The sequence below is a fragment of the Zootoca vivipara genome, chromosome 12 (genome assembly GCF_963506605.1).
Source record: "Zootoca vivipara chromosome 12, rZooViv1.1, whole genome shotgun sequence".
Lineage (NCBI taxonomy): Eukaryota > Metazoa > Chordata > Lepidosauria > Squamata > Lacertidae > Zootoca > Zootoca vivipara.
Genome location: NC_083287.1, coordinates 15,127,375 through 15,149,314, shown reverse-complemented (window position 1 = coordinate 15,149,314; position 21,940 = coordinate 15,127,375). Strand labels below are relative to the sequence as shown.

General features: G+C 40.9%; 1 protein-coding gene across 1 annotated transcript in view; it reads left to right on the top strand.

Moving 5' to 3' along the window:
• STT3B (STT3 oligosaccharyltransferase complex catalytic subunit B) overlaps window positions 1-21,940 on the top strand; it is a 45,668-nt gene that overhangs the window by 2,241 nt on the left and 21,487 nt on the right. The window contains exons 2-5 of the mRNA XM_035130074.2: window positions 14,485-14,593; window positions 17,060-17,347; window positions 19,235-19,300; window positions 21,433-21,532. Of these exons, the coding sequence (XP_034985965.1) occupies window positions 14,485-14,593; window positions 17,060-17,347; window positions 19,235-19,300; window positions 21,433-21,532 (563 nt within the window). The remainder of the gene's footprint in view (window positions 1-14,484; window positions 14,594-17,059; window positions 17,348-19,234; window positions 19,301-21,432; window positions 21,533-21,940) is intronic.

Genomic DNA, 21,940 nt, shown 5'->3' with positions numbered 1-21,940 from the left:
CCTTTTATGTTCTTCTAGTTATTATCTCTCACTCTAACCTGCTTCACAGGGTTGTTGAGAGGATAAAATGGATCACAGCCTTATCTCCTTCTCTGACCACTTTGGGTTGAGATACCAGTTTAATAATAATTACATGTTAGTGGACAGTTGTGTGTTGTACAGAAAGAATGAAATGGTTTTTAGTGTGCCATACCACAGGTCTGTGTACACAGTCGATCTCAAACCAGATGATGTGCTTTATGTTTCTCTCTTAAGGAAAACATACAGCTCAACAGTAGAGTACATGTCTTAGCTGTAGAGGATCTTACATTCACTATCTGGAGAAATAATTTCAAATTAGAAGGCTCCCAGGGCCAAGCTACATGCATTGTCAGGAGGGCCTTTATCAGATCTCTCCCCTCTTTCAAAGGTAATAATAGCCATAGGAGGGAAATATACTTGGAGCAATGGTACTGGGTGAATCCCTTGCCCCCCTTCTAGAGCAAACAACAGCTTGGGGTGGAATTAAGATGGGGAAAATGGCACAGGATTTGTCACTGATATGTGTACTATCAGTTTTCTGCAGCAGGACAAATATGAGCTCTGGAGAAGGTCAATTCAAATAAGGTAAAATGGCATAGCATATGTGTGTTCCTCTTTCCCTCACTCATTTAGCAAAACAAAATACAGTGCAAGATCCATTCAGTGATCCCTGGCATGTATATCATATCAGCCTACCTTGAGCCTTAGAGAGCTGCTGTCAGTCACAGTAAAGAATATGGACTAATACTCTGAGTCTGTATATGTGGCAGTTTCATTTATATTCTTCAATGCTTGGACCAGCTACGTGTGTGTGGTGAAGCAGCTGTACCTCTTATTGTTACTATTTTAGTGGATGCATGCTGTGTGTCTGTAACATGCACCTATCAAAATAAAGCTGCTGATGTGGCCCTGAGCACTTAACATTGTACTTAGCAAAGGCAAGAGGAAACAGGTTTAAAATAATCAAATAGAAGTAGTTTGATAGCAAAGGATAAAAATGGTGGTGGATACATTGTCATATAATACAGGTTCTTTTTAAAAAAAACTTGATATGAGACATATATTGGAGGTTTAAGCATATTGAATATTAATATTAATATTGGATAAACACTTTTGCATTTTATTGTCACTAAAAATGATTTCTATGAAAGTGTTCATTAAAATCAGTTTCAAAGGTTCCATTACACCCCAGCTCTGACTAAAGCTGCAGTCCCATGAACAGATGAAAGCAAAGCCCCACTGATTAAAGTGAAACTTAATTCTGAGTAAACATACTTAGGATTGCATTGTTTGAAACAGGACTTAGGATGGAGCTATACAAAAAGGGAGGGGGAACTGATTCTCAGTGGCTTTGATTAAGACACATTGGAGAAAGTAAAGCAATCTGGGATAGATTTTGTGTGTGTGTCCCACAGTGCTTTGGTAAGAAAGTGAAATAAAGACATATTTGGAGTACCACTTTCATGTGTCCTTCTGTGTACTACCACCTCTATTGATACCACCTGCTATTGATAGACAATAGATAAATAAAGGAAAAATAACCAGAGCTGAGTTGAAACAGAGGTAGCATCATAGACATTTTTTATTCTGTGCAGTCAGCAACCCCTCCCCAAGAAAAATTGTTTGCACCCCTTTCAAGAGAGGGTGTGTAAGTTTTCCCAAGAGAGCTAGAAGAGGGAATGGTCTCTAAATCAATTCATTTGTGTATATTTAGCTGCGGCAGAACGGCGATGTACATTTGGATCGACATCACTATTCTTCTGGTGTAGCTACTCATGCATAACTATGCATGACTAAAGCTGGATCAGAGCAAAAGTCTTGCTGTGCAGTGCTGACAGCAACACAGGGAGAGTTGGCCCAGTTGGCTCAATAACAAAGATGCAGTTTCTCTTGCCACTTTCACTTAGACCTCGGTGACAATATCACATAGCCATATCTGCTAACACAGTGACATACCGTGTTTCCCCTTTTTTAAGACGTAGCCATAAAGTAAGCCATGGCAGGATTTTTAAACATTTGTGAAATATAAGACATACCCTGAAAATAAGACATACCTCCATGCCGTGTGGAGCGAGACCGCCGAGGGCCCCAGCCAGCCAGCGGGACTCAGAACGCCGGCTGCAGCAGCAGGAGGCCTGCCGGCTTGGTGCCTGGAGCCAGCTGCTGCTGCAGCGGCGAGCGCGCAGAGCGCCCGAGCCAGCGGTCTTGCCTCCGCCCGGCCGAGGAGGCCTGCCGCCCAGAACCGGTGGCTGCAGCGTGGAGCGTGCCAAGCGCTCCGCAGCATTGAGCGCTTAGAGCGCTCTGTCGGGCCGGGCGGAGCGCTTGAGCCAGCGGCCTCCGCTTGGCCCGACCGAGGAGACCTGCCTCCCTGCCGCCCAGAAGTGGCGGCTGCAGCATGGAGCGCGCCGAGCGCTCTGCAGGACTGAGCGCTTGGAGCGCTCTGTCGGGCCGGGCGGAGCGCCTGAGCCAGCGGCCTCCGCTTGACCCGGCCGATGAGACCTGCCTCCCAGCCGCCCAGAAGTGGCGGCTGCAGCATGGAGCACGCCGAGCGCTCTGCAGGACTGAGCACTTGGAGCGCTCTGTCGGGCCGGGCGGAGCGCCTGAGCCAGCGGCGTCCGCTTGGCCCGGCCGAGGAGACCTGCCTCCCTGCCGCCCAGAAGTGGCGGCTGCAGCATGGAGCACTTGGAGCGCTCTGCAGGACTGAGCGCTTGGAGCGCTCTGTCGGGCCGGGCGGAGCGCCTGAGCCAGCGGCCTCCGCCTGGCCCGGCTGAGGAGACCTGCCTCCCCGCCGCCCAGATCCGGCTGCTGCAGTGTGGAGCGCGCCGAGCGCTCTGCAGGACTGAGCGCTTGGAGCGCTCTGTCGGGCCGGGCGGAGCGCCTGAGCCAGCGGCCTCCGCTTGGCCCGGCCAAGGAGACCTGCCTCCCCGCCGCCCAGAACCGGCAGCTGCAGCGTGGAGCACGCCAAACGCTCCGCAGCGCCAAGCACTTGGAGCGCCCTGCCGGGCCGAGCGGACCACGTAAGCCAGTGGCCTCTGGATCGGCAGAAATCAGGGGCCTGGGTGGGAGGGCGACTGGGGTGTGCCTTTTGGATACTTGCATTTTCTTTCTTGTTTTCTTCCCTTTTTGCAATGTACAGAAATGCAAACTATATCTTATCATCATCACTATTATTACAATTTCACCCCTCCGTTTCTTTTCTCTGTGTGTGTGTGTGTAATTGTGGAACCCTCCCAGCCAATTGAGAAATGCACAGACGTCTTTCTTTAGTTCTTTACAACCATTGAACTCTGTTGTCTGTTTAAATTTCACATTTAAAAAGGAAGATAACTGGGTAGTTTCCTTTTCCTTTTAAAAATATTATCTGCAGCAAAGCAGAAATGGGCACAAGAAACAGGAGGTGTGGACCTTTTGGGTTTGCTTTTCTCAGGGTTCAATCCAACCCCACCTTCCCCAGCTGCCGCCTCCCCACCTTTCCTCCCCAGATCGGCTCTGCCCCATCGTCACGTTGCTCTTAGGCATTTTGCTCAAAGCGTAGCGTATGGGGAGGGCTAAGGAGAAGATGTTCATCCAAGCCAGGCTTTCAGGTGCTGCTGGACTCCAACTCCCAATAGCCAGCATGGCCAGTGGTTGGGGATAATGGGAACTGCAGCCCCACAGCATCCGGAGGGCTGGGGGGTTGCTCTGGAACTTCTCTCCCTCCCTCCTTTTCCGTCTCTTTCCCCTCTCTTCAGACACTCATGTGCTGCATCTGCTTTGGGGTAACTTGATGGTAGAATTTGGGCTAGATGACAGGTAATTAAAAAAATAAGACACCCCACTGAAAATAAGACACCCTGTGTTTTTTTGAGAAAAAGAAGTTATAAGACGGTGTCTTAAAAAAGGGGAAACACGGTAGTGCCACCCTGTTCCCCAGTGTGATTGGCTTGGATCATGTTTTGAGAGATGTCCTAAAATAGGCTGAAACAGCAGCATACAGTGGAACCTCGGTTTATGAACACCTCTGTTTACGAATTTTCGGTTTACGAACGCCGCGGACCCATCTGGAACGGATTAATTCACTTTCCATTCCTTTCAGTGGGAAAGTTCGCTTCAGTTTATGAACGCTTCAGTTCATGAACAGACTTCCGGAACCAATTACACCTGTGCTTCGGGTTAAGTACGCTTCAGGTTGAGTACTCCGCGGACCCGTCTGGAACGGATTAATCCACTTTCCATTACTTTCAATGGGAAAGTTCGCTTCAGTTTATGAACACTTCAGTTTAAGTACTCCACGGACCGTCTGGAACAGATTAATCCACTTTCCATTACTTTCAATGGGAAAGTTCGCTTCAGTTTATGAACAGATTTCCGGAACCAATTGTGTTCATAAACCGAGGTACCACTGTATTGGGACTGAAATAGGTGTGAACAACAGTGTGGATTTTTGAGGAGCTTTTCACATAACAGGTCACTTTTATGCCTTATGAGGTTTCAAATATAAACGTTGGTTGCAGTGCTAGAAAAATTAGACGTGCAAATGAATGAACAAAGGATTCCTGTGTGGGGGGAAATCCATTGTGCTAATAAACTTCTAAAACTGACCATGTTTAACAGTTGCATTATCCCTTTGTGATTTGCACTAGCTGCCAAATAGTTTCTGGGCTCAATTCAAGGTGCTGATATAAAACCTTTAAAGCATTTAGCTTGGGACCTGGATGACTCAAGAACTGCCTTTTTCTGCATGCTCCAATCATCAGCACATGTAAAAGTGTTCCCAAAAGAGCTCCAGATCACACAACCTCAAGAGGTGCCAGCTAGATAAAGGGTGTGGTGTACTGAGTCCCATCATTCTGTTCCTTCTTGTGTCTGGTAAAGTTATGGCTTTTTAATAAGGCTGTTGACTGATTAAATTCTTCCACACTAGCTTAGGCAGTGTTTCTTTAAATAACTTACAGATTTGTTAATTTGTGTTACAGTATTGGGCTTAGTTTATTTTATCTGTTGGCTGCCTTTAAATAAATAAAGCAGGTTTTAAAAAATGAATATTAAAAAAATTCAGTGACCTAGTTCACATGTAATCCAAACAACCTAACATGTGGATTCTGGGAGATCAGACTGCTTTTCTCTTCCTCCTGTCCTGCTGCCGCCTTGCTGCTATGAGCTACGGTAAGCCATAGTTTGGCATAGCATTGAATCTGAATCAGTGCTCATGGTTTAACAGTTTGTGGTTTGTCATGGGGGCACAAACCACAAGCCTGGGTTCAGTTGTAACACTTAGCCAAACTGTAACTTAGTTCATAGCAGAGCAGTGGCAGCAGGACTGCAGAAGGAATAAATCAGCTGTAATCTTTTCTCCAGTGACCAGCCGTTTGCTCATTCATGCTAAGCCATAGTTTGACTTACCGGCAACATTAAGAGTGAACCAGGCCATTATATTGTCCAATTCCATTTGTATATGCAACCATAGTAACAGGAACTGAATACAAAACTAATTTTGTTGAATACAGAATCAGTTTATCAATGCAATTTCATTGCTTGAATTTAAAACTAGGTGCTGGGATCATGCAATTAGAACCATTCAGTTCATGAGCCAAAACTGCAGAAGTTGAGGCTTCTTTGAGAAGCATATTTCTGACATGGCATGGGGGATGCTTGAAGAAATAATAATATAAAATCCCACTGCGTACACCCAAGGAAGCTCTTAGGTATTCCATGTAAAGGTAAAGGGACCCCTGAGCATTAGGTCCAGTTGTGACCGACTCTGGGGTTGCGCGCTCATCTCGCATTATTGGCCGAGGAAGCCGGCGTATAGCTTCCAGGTCATGTGGCCAGCATGACAAAGCCGCTTCTGGCAAACCAGAGCAGCACATGGAAACGCCGTTTACCTTCCCGCTGTAGCGGTTCCTATTTATCTACTTGCATTTTGACGTGCTTTCAAACTGCTAGGTTGGCAGGAGCTGGGACCAAGCAACGGCAGCTCACCCTGTCACAGGGATTCGAACCGCCAGCCTTCTGATCAGCAAGCCTACCTAGGCTCAGTGGTTTAACCCACAGCGCCACCTGGGTCCAGGTATTCCATAGCAGTTCGTAAATGAATTGTTTCAAATGTTACAGTGGCTCATTGTGCCAAAGTTCCTTACCACTAGACTCTTGAAGGTAGAAAGCAATAAAAGCTGAGGTCCTTCACCAATTAAAATACAATCACTGTGTTTATGTGATTATGCAACCTTACCATCTGTTTTGCATAAGTAAAATGAGTAGATTATTGAAGGTCAGGATTATTACCAAAATCAGAAATGCAGCAGAGATTTCTTTTATTAATAATAAAAATTAGTTTCAAATGTGCAAATGTGGTATGATTTCAAATTTTGTCCATTTTAGTGGGGTAATTATGCAGGAAATATTGTTGAAGATGAAAAAGAGGTACTGGCCTTTCCTTTCTATTTTTTTAATTATGTGACAATATCATAGCAGTGAGGGCAGATTTTACATGATCCATATGCTACTATATGCCAACTTGATCTGATCACCTGTTAATTTTGAGAATATCTCACATCTCTTTCTTCTTCAAAAGCCTTCCAGTTTTTGCATGCGACTGAAGACTGACTGTGACCCTACACAGTGTATAGCTTTTATTGAGTGTAGTTGTAGACCTTGATATTGTTATATCTGAGAATTTTTAAATATACCGTTTCTCATTTTAATATAGCAAGGATTAGCTGACCCAATGCACAGTGACATCTGCTTGGATGGTTGTATTCCATTAGCAAAAGATGCTTCCACTCATCCACAATGATTTTTCTGGGATTTTTTTCATGCCATTGTATTCCAGATGTACCCTGTTTCTCAGAAAATAAGACGTAGCCATAAAATAAGACATAGCAGGATTTTTAAGCATTCAAGGAATATAAGCCATACCCCCAAAATAAGACATAGTGATAGGTGCAGCAGCAATGCCGGCCGCAGCAGGAGGAGGAGGAAAAAAATAAGACATCCCCTGAAAATAAGCCATAGTGTGTTTTTTTAAGGAAAAATAAATATAAGATGATATCTTATTTTCGGAGAAACACGGTATTCCAGAGGGACTTCCAATTGTTAGATGTTTTCAAGGGGCTGCTGAGGAAGGAGGGAAAGTCCCATGGTATGAATAGAACTCTGTTTGCAAAAAAGAAGTTAAATTCTGAAAAAAATAATTATAGCTTTCCAAACATTTCATGAAATTTTTTAGTTAGTGCTATGGTTTCTTGTACCAATACAAATCCTCTTTTCCATAAGGTTGCTTTTACAGCAGTGCTATTGTGGATCATCTGAAGCAAGTATGCCATCCTCAGCCATCAAGATTTGGAAAGGACTACATAATAAACAGCCAATGATCATTTGAGGGAAGTCCATAAGCAGAACATGAATGCAATAGCACTCTCTCCAGTTGTGCTCCCTAGCAACTGCTATTCATAGGCAAACCACCTCTGATACTGGAGGTAGTGCACCAGCCATCATGGATCGAAGCTATGAGTTTGTCTAAATTCCTTTTAAAGCCATCCAAGCTGGGAGCTGTTACTACATCTTTTGGTTGCAAAATCCAAAGTTCTAGTACTGTGAGAGAGGGAGAATGGTGTTTCTCTCAGCTTTCTCTACACTGTGCATAATTCTGTACCTCTCTCATGTCCCCACCACCCTTGCTTTTTTCCAGGAAGGCCCAAACGTTGTAACCGTTCTTCATTGAGAAGTTCTAGTCCCATGATCATTTTGGTTGCTCTTTTCTTAACCTTTTCCAGCTCTACAATATTCTTTTTCAGGGGTACAGAGTACAGTATTCCAAGAGCAATCATGCTGCAGATTTGTATAATAGCATTATCAAATTAAAAATTTAATTTTCAAGCCTTTTCCTAATTGCTCCGACTGAAAACTGAGCTAGTTTTTAACTGATTTGAAACTGAACCAAGTGCTGGCTTTAGACTTGAACCAATGCCTACCCTTACCCTTTAGTTCATATGGTGCACCGACTAAACTTAAACCAAGCCTATACTATGGTTTTTTAAAAGTGTAAATTACTATCTAGTTTTAAGTAGTAAATTACACAGTAGCTTTGAAAACTGAACTAGCTGAAAGCTGAATATTTTAATTGGGACTGAGGCCTACCCTTACATTTAGGTACTGCCCTTCATAACCTGAAATGGAATCCTACACTGACCTTAAGTTAAAGCTAAGCTTGCATATTTTTTTAAAGCTGGGTTCTCCAATACTGTATCTAGTTTTGCATATATACACACATACACATATTCAGTCTACAAAAATGAGATTTAAACTCATTGGTTTGTGGCTTACTGTGGCCATATAGACTGCCCTGCTAAGGTAAAACTTTCTACAAGCTTATCACCCCATAATCTTAGTTCCTGAGCTATAAGGTTTTTTTTACAGGATTTACTCCATGAGAAATACGACAGCCTCCTGTAATGTTGGAACCTTCCAGGGAATATTTTCATGGGGGACTATATTTGCCATTTCTCGGAACAGAAATAGCAGTTTTATTACGTTTCTTCATTAGTTGTCTTGGTAGTGGGTTCAGAGACCGTGCATTGCTGTTCAGACTTTAATTAGGAATAGAAAGGAGTTCTGAACACTTAAAGGGATATAACTAAAGGCATTCAATGTCTGATCCACATATGTAGCAGGCTGCACAGTGGATACAGGCTAAGTTATACACAGTTTGCTTCAGATGTGTGTAAACCTTGTTTTACAACCAACTACAGTACAAATCCTGGACCCAGGTGGCACTGTGGGTTAAACCACAGAGTCTAGGGCTTGCTGATCAGAAGGTCGGCGGTTCGAATCCCTGCAACGGGGTGGGCTCCCATTGCTCAGTCCCAGCTCCTACTCACCTAGCAGTTCGAAAGCACATCAAAGTGCAAGTAGATAAATAGGGACCGCTCCGGCAGGAAGGTAAACGGCATTTCCGTGCGCTGCTCTCGTTCACCAGAAGCAGCTTTGTCATGCTGGCCACATGATCCGGAAGCTGTCTGTGGACAAACGTCGGCTCCCTCAGCCTATAGAGTGAGATGAGCGTCGCAGCCCCAGAGTCAGACACAACTGGACCTGATGGTCAGGGGCCCCTTTACCTTTACTTACAGTACAAAACACACCATCATTCCCAGTGTACAGTTAGAAGTTAGAATGATACCACTTGTTTCCAATGTATCTAGTGTAGTAACACTTTGCTGTGAAACCTTTTCAAATACATTAATCCCAGGACTAAACAAAATGTGATGTTTATAATGTGTTTTGACTTTTTGTGCAATATTTTTTTGTTAACCAATAGTCAGTGCAAGGAGCCCCAAGCCAGAACAGGTGTTCAAAGGGAGGAGAGCATTACCTTATTGGAATCTTTACACCCACTGTTCACTTAGCAGTTGGGGGTGAAATTCTATATGCACTGTGGTGGGGGCAAAGGCTTAAAGCCTCACTTTCCACATGCCATAGTTCTGATCTGATTTGGGACTCCTTGTGCCAGTTCTTTGTTAATATAAAGCGTTGCATGCAGAGCCAAACCACTTGACTGACGTCTAGTTTGGACCTTTGGCTCTTAACTGCATATTTAAACAAAAACATTGAATTATTTTAGCTGAACTTTAGTTGTCAATATACTGAATTAGTGAGATCAAACTTGGATGAAGTAGAAATCTAATTTTAGTTAAATCAAGGCAATATCCTGCAATTCTATAGCCTATAAACAGAGTCTTGGCATGCCCCAGTTCCCTAACTCACTATGATATGCCATTTTCTATTAGTGTAGTTTTTCACAGAAGGAAGGATCATCACTTTGAAAAGGGAAGAAAAATATCCTACACATGCTTATTTAAACTTTTACCTGCCATTAGTTAGTTTGACTTATCTGAACCTGCCTCAGAATCTCGATGAAAGAGGATTGCCTTGTGTAGTTCTGCCTCATTATCTCCTCTGAAACATTTTTACAGCCACTTTAGAGTAGCATACAATATCTGAGCCAAATGTAGGCCAGAATTTCAAGATGTGAATAATTTTTGATGTCGCTTTTTAATTATATTGATATTAAGAGTGGTATCATTTCTTAAGGCCTATCTTTCTCCCATAAAACATTTCTGATTCTTCCAACTGGCAGTTTTAAAATTATATGAGCTACAGTCCATGGTACATAATGAGCTTATAAGGCTGCTTAACTCTTTAGTTTTCACTACTTCTTTAAAAGTCAACCACCTACATCAGGGACCCCCAAACTAAGGCCCGGGGGGCTGATGCGGCCCAATCGCCTTCTAAATCCAGCCCGTGGACAGTCCGTGAATCAGCATGTTTTTACATGAGTAGAATGTGTTTTTACATGAGTAGAATGTGTCCTTTTATTTAAAATGCATCTCTGGGGTATTTGTGGGGCGTAGGAATTCATTCATATATTTTTTCAAAATATAGTCTGGCCCCTCACAAGGGCTGAGGGACAGTGGACTGGCCCCCTGCTGAAAAAGTTTGCTGACCCCTGACCTACATTGTACTTATGTGAATTTTGTTGTCCCTTGTTCAAGTGTATGCAGATTCTTCCTGCCTGCCTGCATTAGCTGGAAACCAGCCTTTGATTGCTTGAAAGTAAATCCAGGAGCTCTTGGAGGAAACTGATTTTCTAGATCCATTTCAATCAGAATTTTGGCCTAAAACAAAACAAATGCACGTCTATATGGATATGTGAACAATTTCATAAATTGTAAGTGGCAGCAAGTTATAAAACATTCAAATAACATTTTTTTAAATAAAAGGGACCCCTGTCTGTGAACTACCGGTACTGTACAAATGGCAATTATAATATAAGAACAGAAATAACATTGTGCTGCAAAGTAAGCTGAAACATAAATCTATAAAACCAAACCATAATTTCTGCATTTTAGGGTTTTCAATATCGTGATATATCACCAGCTAAACATCACAATATAACAATATATCATCTGAAATAAGGAAGGAACTATGCAGGCAATGCCCTGGCAACTGCTACTACTTAAGGGTCTAAAACTGATAAATGATCTTCTTCTTCTTCTTTGATCACTCGTAGCCGAGTAAGATTGTCTTCCATAAACATGGTTTTAACAATGAGTCCATAAGAGACTGTGGAGGCCAATTCTGGATCCACACGTCCTTCCACAGTGGGGAAGGTTTCTGGGCAGGAGTTAATCACGGTGTGGATTTGCCAAGCGTGCCTTCCTCTTCGCACATTTCTATCTTTTTTAAAGGAGTATGTGTGGCTTCCTTTACCTAAAATGTTTTGAGATTGTCAACCACCTGGACTGGTTAAGAATAACAGAACTGAAATTCAATCTGGATGAGACAGAGGTGCTTTTGGTCAGAAGGCATATTGGACTGGACTGGAAAGGATTGTATTCCACTTACAAGACCAGGTTCATAGAGTACTCCTGGATCTAGTCTTGTTAGGCTGCTTAGATGTCAGGAGAGTTTCTGTCCCACTTTGGCTGGGGTACCAATCCATACCTGGTCCTGGTCCTACATGCATACATTTTGACTGGGGCTAGTGGACTATCAGCTGCACTGGCTTCCAGTCTGTTTTGACTGCAGTTCAAGATGCTGGTTATTTTGTATAAAACCCTAAGCCCAGGGGTCAGCAGACCTTTTCAGCAGGGGGCTGGTCCACTGTCCCTCAGACCTTGTGGGGGGGCCGGACTATATTTTTTGGGGAAAATAATGAACGAATTCCTATGCCCCACAAATAACCCAGAGATGCATTTTAAATAAAAGGACACATTCTACTCATGTAAAAACACACTGATTCCCAGACTGTCCGCGGGCTGGATTTAGAAGGCGGTTGGGCCAGATCCAGCCCCCGGGCCTTAGTTTGCCTACCCATGCCCTAAGCAGCTTGAAACCAAGTTGCTTGAAGCAATGTCTCCTCTTATGTGAATCTGTCTGTTCTTTAAGATAAACTGTTGAGACCCTCTTGTGTGTACCATTGCCTTTTAAAGCAAGAACTTTCTCGGTGGTGGCACCCAATAAGCAGAAACCTGCCCCAAGAGGTCTCTATTTGGGTTCTGCTGGCACTCACTTTTTATTCTGCTGCTGCTGCTTATGGTACTGATTATGAATGCTTTTCTTTGTTTTATGCTGCTCTTTTTAGTTAATTAGTGTTATAAAGGTAGGGATTTTGGTTACTTTTATGCTTGTATTGTATCTGTAAACTGCACTGAGCAACTCCTTTACTCAGGGGAAAGGGGTGAGCCTTTTTAAAAATAGATGCATTTATTAACAAACCCTTCCCTTTATTTGGGAGGTCATAGCTTAAGGAATTGGTGAAGAATCTGGTTGAAGTTTATTGAAGATTAGTAGCTTGGTGATAGATTGGTGAAGAAGTTGAAGTTGAAATTATAAATGCAGATTTAAGTTCAGTCATAAGAATGAATATTGTTATGAATTGGAGAGGGGGGTCAGTCTGGGTCAGGCGTCAGCAAAGTTTTCCAGCCATGGGCCAGAGCATTCCCACAGACTATTGTCTGTGGGCTGGACATGGGCCAGACCTGTGCAGAAGCTATTTCTGGTGCCACGCTGCCCATACGGGGCACCGGAAATCGCTTCTGTGCATGTCCGCAGCGCCGAAAATCACGCCTGCGCAGAAGTGATTTTCAGCGGCGGCGCAGATGTGATTTCCAGTGTCTGCGCAGGCACCATTTGCGTCGCTGCTCGGCGAGTTCCTGCACCACGCTGCGCCGGTTTAGCGCAGCGTGGGGGGGACTTGCCGAGCGGGCGGCTCGTGGGCCGGATAAACGGCCTCCGTGGGCCAGATCCAGCCCATGGGCCAGAGGTTGCCGATGCCTGGTCTGGATGATACCCTGGGTCCCTTGCATTTGTTGGGATCCTGTATCTGTGAGCAGTTCCTTTGTCAAACTAATAGCTTTGGCTGGCTTGCTAAGTACCAGGATTTAGCATATCCAAAGAAGTTGCCTTGTGCCATAGAAACAAATGGATGACACCGACTAAACTGGCCAAGATGTATAAAGGAGTTAGTAACATTTGCTGGAGGTGTAAGGATGAAGTGGGCACTTTTATCCATATATGGTGGTGTTGTAGGGAAATTAAGAAGTTCTGGGAGGAAGTATATAAAGAATTGAAAAAAATAGTCAAATATTCTTTTTAAAAAGAACCCGAAATTTTTCTTTTGAGTATGCTGAATGAGGAGATCAAAGCTAAAGACAGATGTGTGTTGATGCATGCAACCGTAGCGGGCAGACTCCTAGTTGCCACAAACTGGAAAAGTGAAAAAATACCAAGTAAAGAAGAGTGGTTGACCAAATTAATAAATTACCAGAATTTAGCAATTAAAGTAGGTATATTGAAAGGATTAAGTGAGGAAAAAGCAGGGGAAGATTGGAAACCATTCAAAGCATATTTACAGAATCAAGTGGAAAAGGCGAATCTTATATATAGCAGAGGTATGAGGGGTACAAAAAACACCAAGAAAATAAAATTAATGTATGCAGAACATCAGAGAAATCTAAATCAGGATATAGGAGAGGTTGGAAGTCACGAAAAGGTGGAGGGGGGTGAGAGGTGGAGGGGAAAAAAGATTTTAGTATTATGCAGTATGAAATATCTTCCTAAATTTTGATTGGTTCTTTTTAAAAAAAATTATGTTATGTTATGTAAAGTCAGGCTATGTTATGTTATGTTATGTTAATTTTAATTTAATTTATTCTTTTTTGGTTGGTATCCTTGTTTGTTTCTTTTTTCTTACTGTGTGTTATCTTTTGTATATGTAATTTTAAAAAAATCAATAAAGATTAGTTTAATATTTAAAAAAAAGAAAAAATGGATGGGCCTTTCTCATCCACATCACCTGGCTGATAGATAGAAGAAGAAGCCAGAGTTATTTGTGTAAGCTAAAAGGCTAGAGACTTAAGTTGGACAACATATATGCCTTCCTCTATGCTGGATTTTGTGGTTCTGCTTGAAACGTAATGGAAAAGCAAGATCTTTTAGAGTGTTAATGCTTGAGCACCTCCATCCTATGTGCAGGTTGTATGTATGTGTAAATAAAACCAAATACCCTGAAGACACCAGAGTCTTTGCTGACCTTTGTGGGAAGGTAATGGAACCTTGAGTAAAGTGCAGGCACTCCTGGAGTCTCACTTCTTGGAGCTTGAGGTGAAGCCTCCTAACAGTATTTTCAATTTTCACATTCCTTTCTAACTTGGATCAAGAGTAGTAAGATGTTAGCAATGTCAGACTTCTACTCCCCAAGTGGAACTATGGGTTTGATCCAGGCTAACTTGGTTACATTTGGATCACATTGATATCTACAAGGCTTAGATCATGATTAATCCTGTTGAGATCAATGTGACAAATAACAGTTCAGCTAAATTTGTTCAGATCCGTGTATTTGAAAAGCTGTCTGACAAATACATTTACATAAAAAGTAGATTTAATTGCTTAAAGAAACCTATTAAATTTTATCCTTTTTTCTAGGTTTAACTACAGATCAACACATCATCTTGCGTCACATGGATTTTATGAATTCCTAAACTGGTTTGACGAAAGAGCATGGTATCCACTAGGAAGAATAGTAGGTGGGACTGTAAGTACCAGAAAATGTAATCAAATGTTCTTTTATAAATGCATAGTGTTACAGTGGTACCTCTGGTTAAGAACTTAATTCGTTCCGGAGGTCCGTTCTTAACCTAAAACTGTTCTTAACCTGAAGCACCACTTTAGCTAATGGGGCCTCACGATTTCTGTTCTCATCCTGAAGCAAAGTTCTTAACCCGAGGTACTATTTCTGGGTTAGCAGAGTTTGTAACCTGAAGCATTTGTAACCTGAAGCGTTTGTAACCCAAGGTACCACTGTACTTCCATTCCATGTTATACTTCTATATGTAGGTTACAGTTGCATATAATAAGCATTGATGGAGTTTTTAATTCCATTTATATCAGATTTTAAATTTAATTTCAATTACAGCAAGTATGTAAAAAATAAACTGTTTTTCAATTAAATTAAAAGTGTTCATATTTATATTTATCTCAGTATTGAATCATGACCATCTAGCAGGACCAGGATCTGGGAAATCCAGATTCAATCCCTACTCAGTCATGAAGCTCACTGGGTGACGTCAGGCCAGTCACACCCACAGGGTTGTTGTAGGGATTAACTGAGGTGGGGAGTGAACCACGTGTTCATTGGAGAAAAAGGTGGGATATAAATGTACCGGTAATAAGCTCTTCTGCTTACCTGCTTAAGAAAGCTGGAGGGGCCAGCCTGATGGAGATGTCAATCGCCAATCTGGCATCTAGAAATCTCAACTTGGTTGCAGTTGAACCTGCGCCAGTCACATAATGTGCTTGGTGAATTTCTAGTTCTGGACAGAATAGTCCCTAGGACAGTTCAATTTTAGAACTGTAATATAGCTATCTTTTATAAGAGAAAAGTATAAGAGAAAAGTATTAGTGAGCTGTGTAGGCAGAACTAATTCAAAAGCTTGTTGTTCAAAAACATTCATATGAGAAAATGTTCTTACAAACAAAAGATTCAACTTATTTGTTTTTCATGATAGGGTTGTGGTAGAATATAATTGCTGTTGTACTGCAGAAATGTTTAGCATGAACCATCTCTGATGGATATAGATGTGTCCTTGAACACCAGTTAGCTCCTTTTTCAATCTAAGAAGTGCTGTTTGAGTAGATTTACAAGATGCTAGTCAATAAAACGAATCCTTGCGTATTTGATCAATAAAACATTTAATGAAATCAAATGGTTCCTCTTTTTAAAAATCCTGATTTTTCTGTTCTAATTTGAATTATTATATCATAAAGCATAGCTCTGCCAATTTTAGCAGAAACCCTGTCAATATTGCTTGATGTGATTGTGTAATAGTTTTGGGTTACTTAGTTTAGCTTTATATTAGGGTGCTTTCCCTTAGAAGGTATAATTTACATCATAAACTTTCAAAATTAGAAGCATATTTCTGTAAATAATCTACTTGATGCTTTCTGCTGTGGCTTCAGCAAATGAAATTCAGTAAATAAGTGATAGCCATATTACTTTTGGCAACCCTGAGGTTCAATTCCCAGCATCTCTAGGTAGGGCTAGGAACGTCCCCTGTCTGAACCCCTGGAGAGCCGCTGCCAGTTGTGTAGACAGTACTAAGTTAGATGAATCAATGGTCTGACTTGGTGTAAGACAGCTTCCTATGTTCCTACAGTATTTGTCAGCTATCATATCTCATGGCCTTTTAGGCAATTCAAGATTTACAAACATTTAATGAGGTGTGTTCTTTTAAAAAAGTGTCTGAAAGAATACAAGCCATCTTTGGTAGGATCCTTAGAAATACCGCCTTTAAAATACTTGCAGGAATAGTCTCTCTGCTCCCCACCCCCAGTCTTTTTGTTTCCCCCTGCAGAGGCTGCTTTTGAGATTGCTTCTGTTTATCTTGCACCCTTTTCCCTAGCTGCTGCTGGATTCATTTAGCTGGCTAGGGTATAATGCTCCAGATTTTCTAGTTAATGACCTGTGTGCTTTTTGAGCATTAGCTTTATGCTCATTTGGATTTTAAATACAATTAGATACATGCAGGCAGCGTTGAGAAAAATCCTGGGCCAGCCCTCATAAAATATGGTTTTTTGCTTGCAGTTCGTGAAAATCTTTTATAAAGCAATCTAGATTAAGCAGGTGTCTTTTGTTGTGTTCCTGAGCCATCCTTGAAACCCTGAATTATATACCATATTATATGTTGTTTTATAATATTGAAGCTAATTCAATGCAGATACTGAAAAATATCTCTGTATGTTCAATTGTTACCCAAGAAAATGTTAAAGGAAATGTGTGTGTGTGTGTGTGTGTGTGTGTGTGTGTGTGTGTGTGTGTGTGTGTTAAAAGACATTTGGCTCTGGCAATAGCTTGATTTTATATGGGTTGTGGAAGTGACAATCCCTTCTGCATGTGGGTTACATGAATATATTTTAAGTCTTTCTATAACATAGATTCAAATAGAAGAAAAATGCATTTTTCGTCTGCAATTTGGTAAATCACTTTTCCACTCTCTCCTAGGTCTACCCAGGGCTGATGGTGACAGCTGGCCTTATACATTGGATTTTAAATATGCTTAACATAACTGTCCATATAAGAGATGTATGTGTGTTCCTAGCACCAGTTTTTAGCGGCCTTACATCAATTTCTACTTTCCTGCTTACCAGAGAACTGTGGAACCAGGGAGCAGGGCTTCTAGCTGCCTGCTTTATTGCTATAGTACCAGGTTACATATCACGATCAGTTGCAGGATCTTTTGACAATGAAGGGATAGCTATTTTTGCACTGCAGTTCACATACTACTTGTGGGTAAGTAACAACTCAAGCCTCATAATTTTTATCTTGCTATCTTTTAGTATTTTGAATCTGTCTTTGTTGTTTCTGCCTTTTAAATTGGCTATGATTTTAGATTTCTTCACTCTGGTACTCACAAGAAAGCAGCAATATAAATATTTGAGGGCCTTTTTTGCTTATGCTAATTACTTTCTTTCCAAAAGAAAAAGTTGCATTGTTATATGGTAAACTGGTTTTGAACTGGTGAAATATTTTATGTTCTTTAGCTAGATATGGCTTGAACACTTCCTGCATATAGGAATTATGTCAAGGACCAACTTATTCTTCAGGGCCTTTTAACTGGAGCAGAGCTTTCCAGACTTTTCATGTTGGTGACACACTTTTTAGACATGCATCATTTCACAACACAGTAATTCAGTTTTACTAGCAAACTGGAGGTTAAAGTAGGAGGAGCATGGGGAGTGATCCCGTAACACACTTACACACTGCAGCCGACACAATAACCTGTCGCAACACAGAAGTTTGGAAAGCTCTGAATATGATAAGAATTCAACAGCCATAAGCATTACAGTCATACCTTGGTTTAAGTACGCTTCGGTTTGAGTACTTTCAGTTTAAGTACTCCGCGGACCCGTCTGGAATGGATTAATCTACTTTCCATTACTTTCAGTGGGAAAGTACGCTTCAGGTTAAGTACGCTTCAGGTTAAGTACAGACTTCCGGAACCAATTGTGTACTTAAACCGAGGTACCACTGTACTTTATTATTTATTTAAAATACACCCCACCCCCCAATCAGTTTAACAAAACTCTCAGGGCAGCTCAAAGCAGTCATAAACAGTAGCCATGCAAGTTTCATTTAACATGTCATCAGCTTGAGCAAATTCCTAAACCCATGTTCCTGAAATAATGTTGATGGAAGTGGCCTGAACTAAGCCAATCCAAGACCTTTATTTCCTAACCTTTGAACAGTATCTTTTGTTAAATGTAACGTTCTTGTAGATATGACTTTTAAAAGTGGTCTGATAGGGTCATGTTGACACTATTAGAGATCATAATTGGTTACATTAGAGAGAGTAATGGTACATTAGTCTATTGCTTTCCCACCTGCTTGTTCTCTGCTCCTAATCTATTTTCTCGCAAGTCCCATTTCCTCCCACAGGATTCCAAACATGTGTTAACCCTCAGAGGTATCTTGGGAGAGGTGAGGTGTAGCAGCAAAGTAATATGAGGGCATGATTAAGAACTGTCTCCTCTCTCCTCTCCCCCGTTGCTGCTTCATTCTAAATCAACTCCTGAACTGGCTTTTCCCTACAAAGCAGAGTTGATCATCAGGATATCATTACTTACACGTTTGTGTAGTTTAGACCCTAAAATTGTATTACATGGTCTAATACATGCATGTTTAAAAGTGCAGTAGAAGTCATAATAATGAAACATTAAAAAGTTTAATAGTTAAAGTTGGTGACATTTTGCTGTTGTTACAAAAATTTAGCTCTAGAATATAATTTAATACATAATGCAGCTTTAGTATTAGTACCGCTATATGTAATACAGACATAACAAATAAGCTCATACACCCTAGTGTGTGTGTGTGTGAGAGAGAGAGCATTAGCCATGCCCAGCAGTGGCATGCAGCCCACAGTGCATTGTGTATTGGGAAATTTTCAGTGCACATGCGCCTGGGGAACATGTAACATGAAACAGTTGTTTAATACTGTGTCTGAAGCACATCAGTGTGGTAATGAAATGAATAATCTCTCAGTAAAGTACCTTAGTTAATTCTGATGCAAACCTTAAAAGTATATCTAGTTCAACCTCTGCTCTTATTTGTTGTTTTTTAATTTGAATGATACTTTGTTTCTTGTTTCTGCTGAGTTATAACACACATCACCATTTGTAGGTGAAGTCTGTGAAAACTGGATCAGTCTTCTGGACCATATGCTGCTGCCTATCCTACTTTTACATGGTAAGTGGTATCCTAAACTAATGTACATAATTGATTTTGAAATTATTTACAGTGGTCCCTCGACTTACGAATTTAATCCGTTCCGAATGCACATTCGTACGTCGAAAAGTTTTTAAGTCGAAAAAAGCGGTTTCCCATAGGAATGCATTGGAAACGGAAAAATTCGTAAGTCGAATAAACCGCATCTAAAATTCATAAGTCGAGAAAACCACATCTAAACCGCAACGGGTTTCCTTTCGGATGTCGAAAAAAACATAAGTGTGCGGCCTTTTTTTTTCATTTGTAACTCGAAATTTTGTAAGTCGAGTACTTCGTAAGTCGAGGGACCACTGTATTGGCAGAACCCAAATGTGCAAGTCACATTCTTTATTGGTACACTGTAATTGCTTTTAGTAATAGTATATTGGAGCAACATTTAAAGATAGAAAAAAGTCTATTGCCACTTGTCTGAAAACACTGACTTTGTATATATGGTGGTAGGTTTGAAAGGTTTGTTTAACAGAAAATGCTTCTTCACTTTAGAGAATTGGTTTGCATTTTGTATCTTGATTGAAGTCAGTTGAAGATATATTGTAAGCATGCCACTCGCCCGGTTTGCACCTCACATCAAAGAGTAAATTAGCAGCATAGTTGTGCACCCTATTAAAATGTTCCTGCGGCACTTAGCGTATGCTGCTGCACTGAGAATGAAAGACGCCAGAGTCATCCAAACCAAGGCTCCTGGTTAGTTTCTTCCAAATAAACCATGATCTGCAAGTGATCTGCAAATCTTGGTCACCACAGGCATTTGTTTGAACAACACAACAGGCGAGATTCTGTTTATTCCGCAGTATGGCGTCAGCAAGAGAGGTGTGCTGTGGGTACTTTAGAGCAGCGTGCATCAGCACATAGCTTGTTTTAAACTTATGCCTTACTGTGGTGTGTGAACTAGGTCTCTCTAATCCTAAAGACCAGATGAACTAATTTGTGCTGCTGCAAGACTATTCACTGCAGTCTTTAAAATCCAGCAGAAAGCATTTGTTCCAATGGGGAAAATCTAAAATGTGTGGAAGATAGATCTTCACCTGGCACTGCAGCGATCTTAATGAGGGTGCCAGGAGAGTCTCATTGGGGAAGGATGCTCCATTTTCAGAGCACCTCCATCAAAAATGCCCTCTGCTTAGTAACCACCCACTTCAGCTCTTAAGGGAGACGGGGAAAGAACCCGGAGAAGGGCCTCAAGTGACTTTCTCAAGATCCAAGCAGATATATTTATGGAAGGATGTAATAGTTTCAGTACTATAGCTAGCACTAGCCCTTTATTTAAAGTACTTCACCCCGGATTTTGATATATATGCTAGATTATTAAAGAAGTGGGGGTTTTTTCTTAAAAGTTGCTTCATTTGGAAGATAACAGATACTTGGTTGCCATATGTGTGACCAAGCTATCAATGGTGCATAAGGTGTGGGTGCTACAGATCTGTTCACTAGCGTTAATCACTATATCCTTTCATTGCAGAGGAAAACATTGCAGTTCTTATTTTGACATTGTTGGTAAAGTGAATAGTGCCTCTGAAATTCAACTAACTGGCAAATTGCTTAATGTTGCAGGCTTCTTAATTGGAGTTAATAAGTTCCTGCTTGATAGTATGTCCCCCATTTTATTTACTCCTTTATTAAGTTTACAAATGCATTATAATGTATTATATATAAATTACAAAAGTAGTTCCTTATGTTAATACATAATAATTCATATTAGCAGTAGTAAAGTGATGGTATTTATAATTTTTTGGAAAACATTTCACTGAGAGCCATGACGTAAAATGTAACTAAGGCATACCCAGAGTAGATCCAATGAAATCAATGGACTTAATTAAGTTAGTTAAGTCCATTGAATGGGTCTACTCTGAGTATAGCTAACGTTGAAGGTCACATACAATGTGTATAATCTGTGTAAAGGACTAGTTGAGGAGGAATAAGTAGAAAATGCTTCCTGGATCTGCTTTCTACTAAAATCCTTCTTTCCTGTGGATTTTCCTTGTGGCCTCGTTTATCTTGTCTTGAAGACAAAATTTAATTCATGTTGGTTAGTTTAATGGTTTAACAATATTGTGTATAAAGTAGTATTATGTTCTGATATGTTTATTTTTCAGGTTTCTGCATGGGGTGGTTATGTTTTCATCATCAACCTTATTCCACTGCATGTATTTGTGCTCCTGTTGATGCAAAGATACAGTAGGAGGGTCTACATAGGTGAGTGTTTTGATTTGCTGAGATTGAATGAAAAGTGGGGTTTTTTCCAATTCTTAATCATATTACTTCCTTTTTCAATTTAAACGACTATGAATTTAACTTAATTTAAGTAGTTACCATATTTTTGTCTAGTTACAGGCAAAATCGTAAAATAGAATTATTAGAATTCTAATAAGGTTATTAGAATTATTAGATTTGTTTTACTTTTTAAATCATGTTGCATTGCATTGGTTATTGCTTGTGCCATAAGGAAGCAAATTTGTTTGTTTATTTATTTATTTATTTATTACAAATAAGTATGCTTAAGGTAGCTAATAACCAGAATAATAATACTTCAAAATGAACAATGTAAAGTGGTCCCTTGGTTTGCGGACCCAATCCGTTCTACGGTGTCATTCACAACCCCAA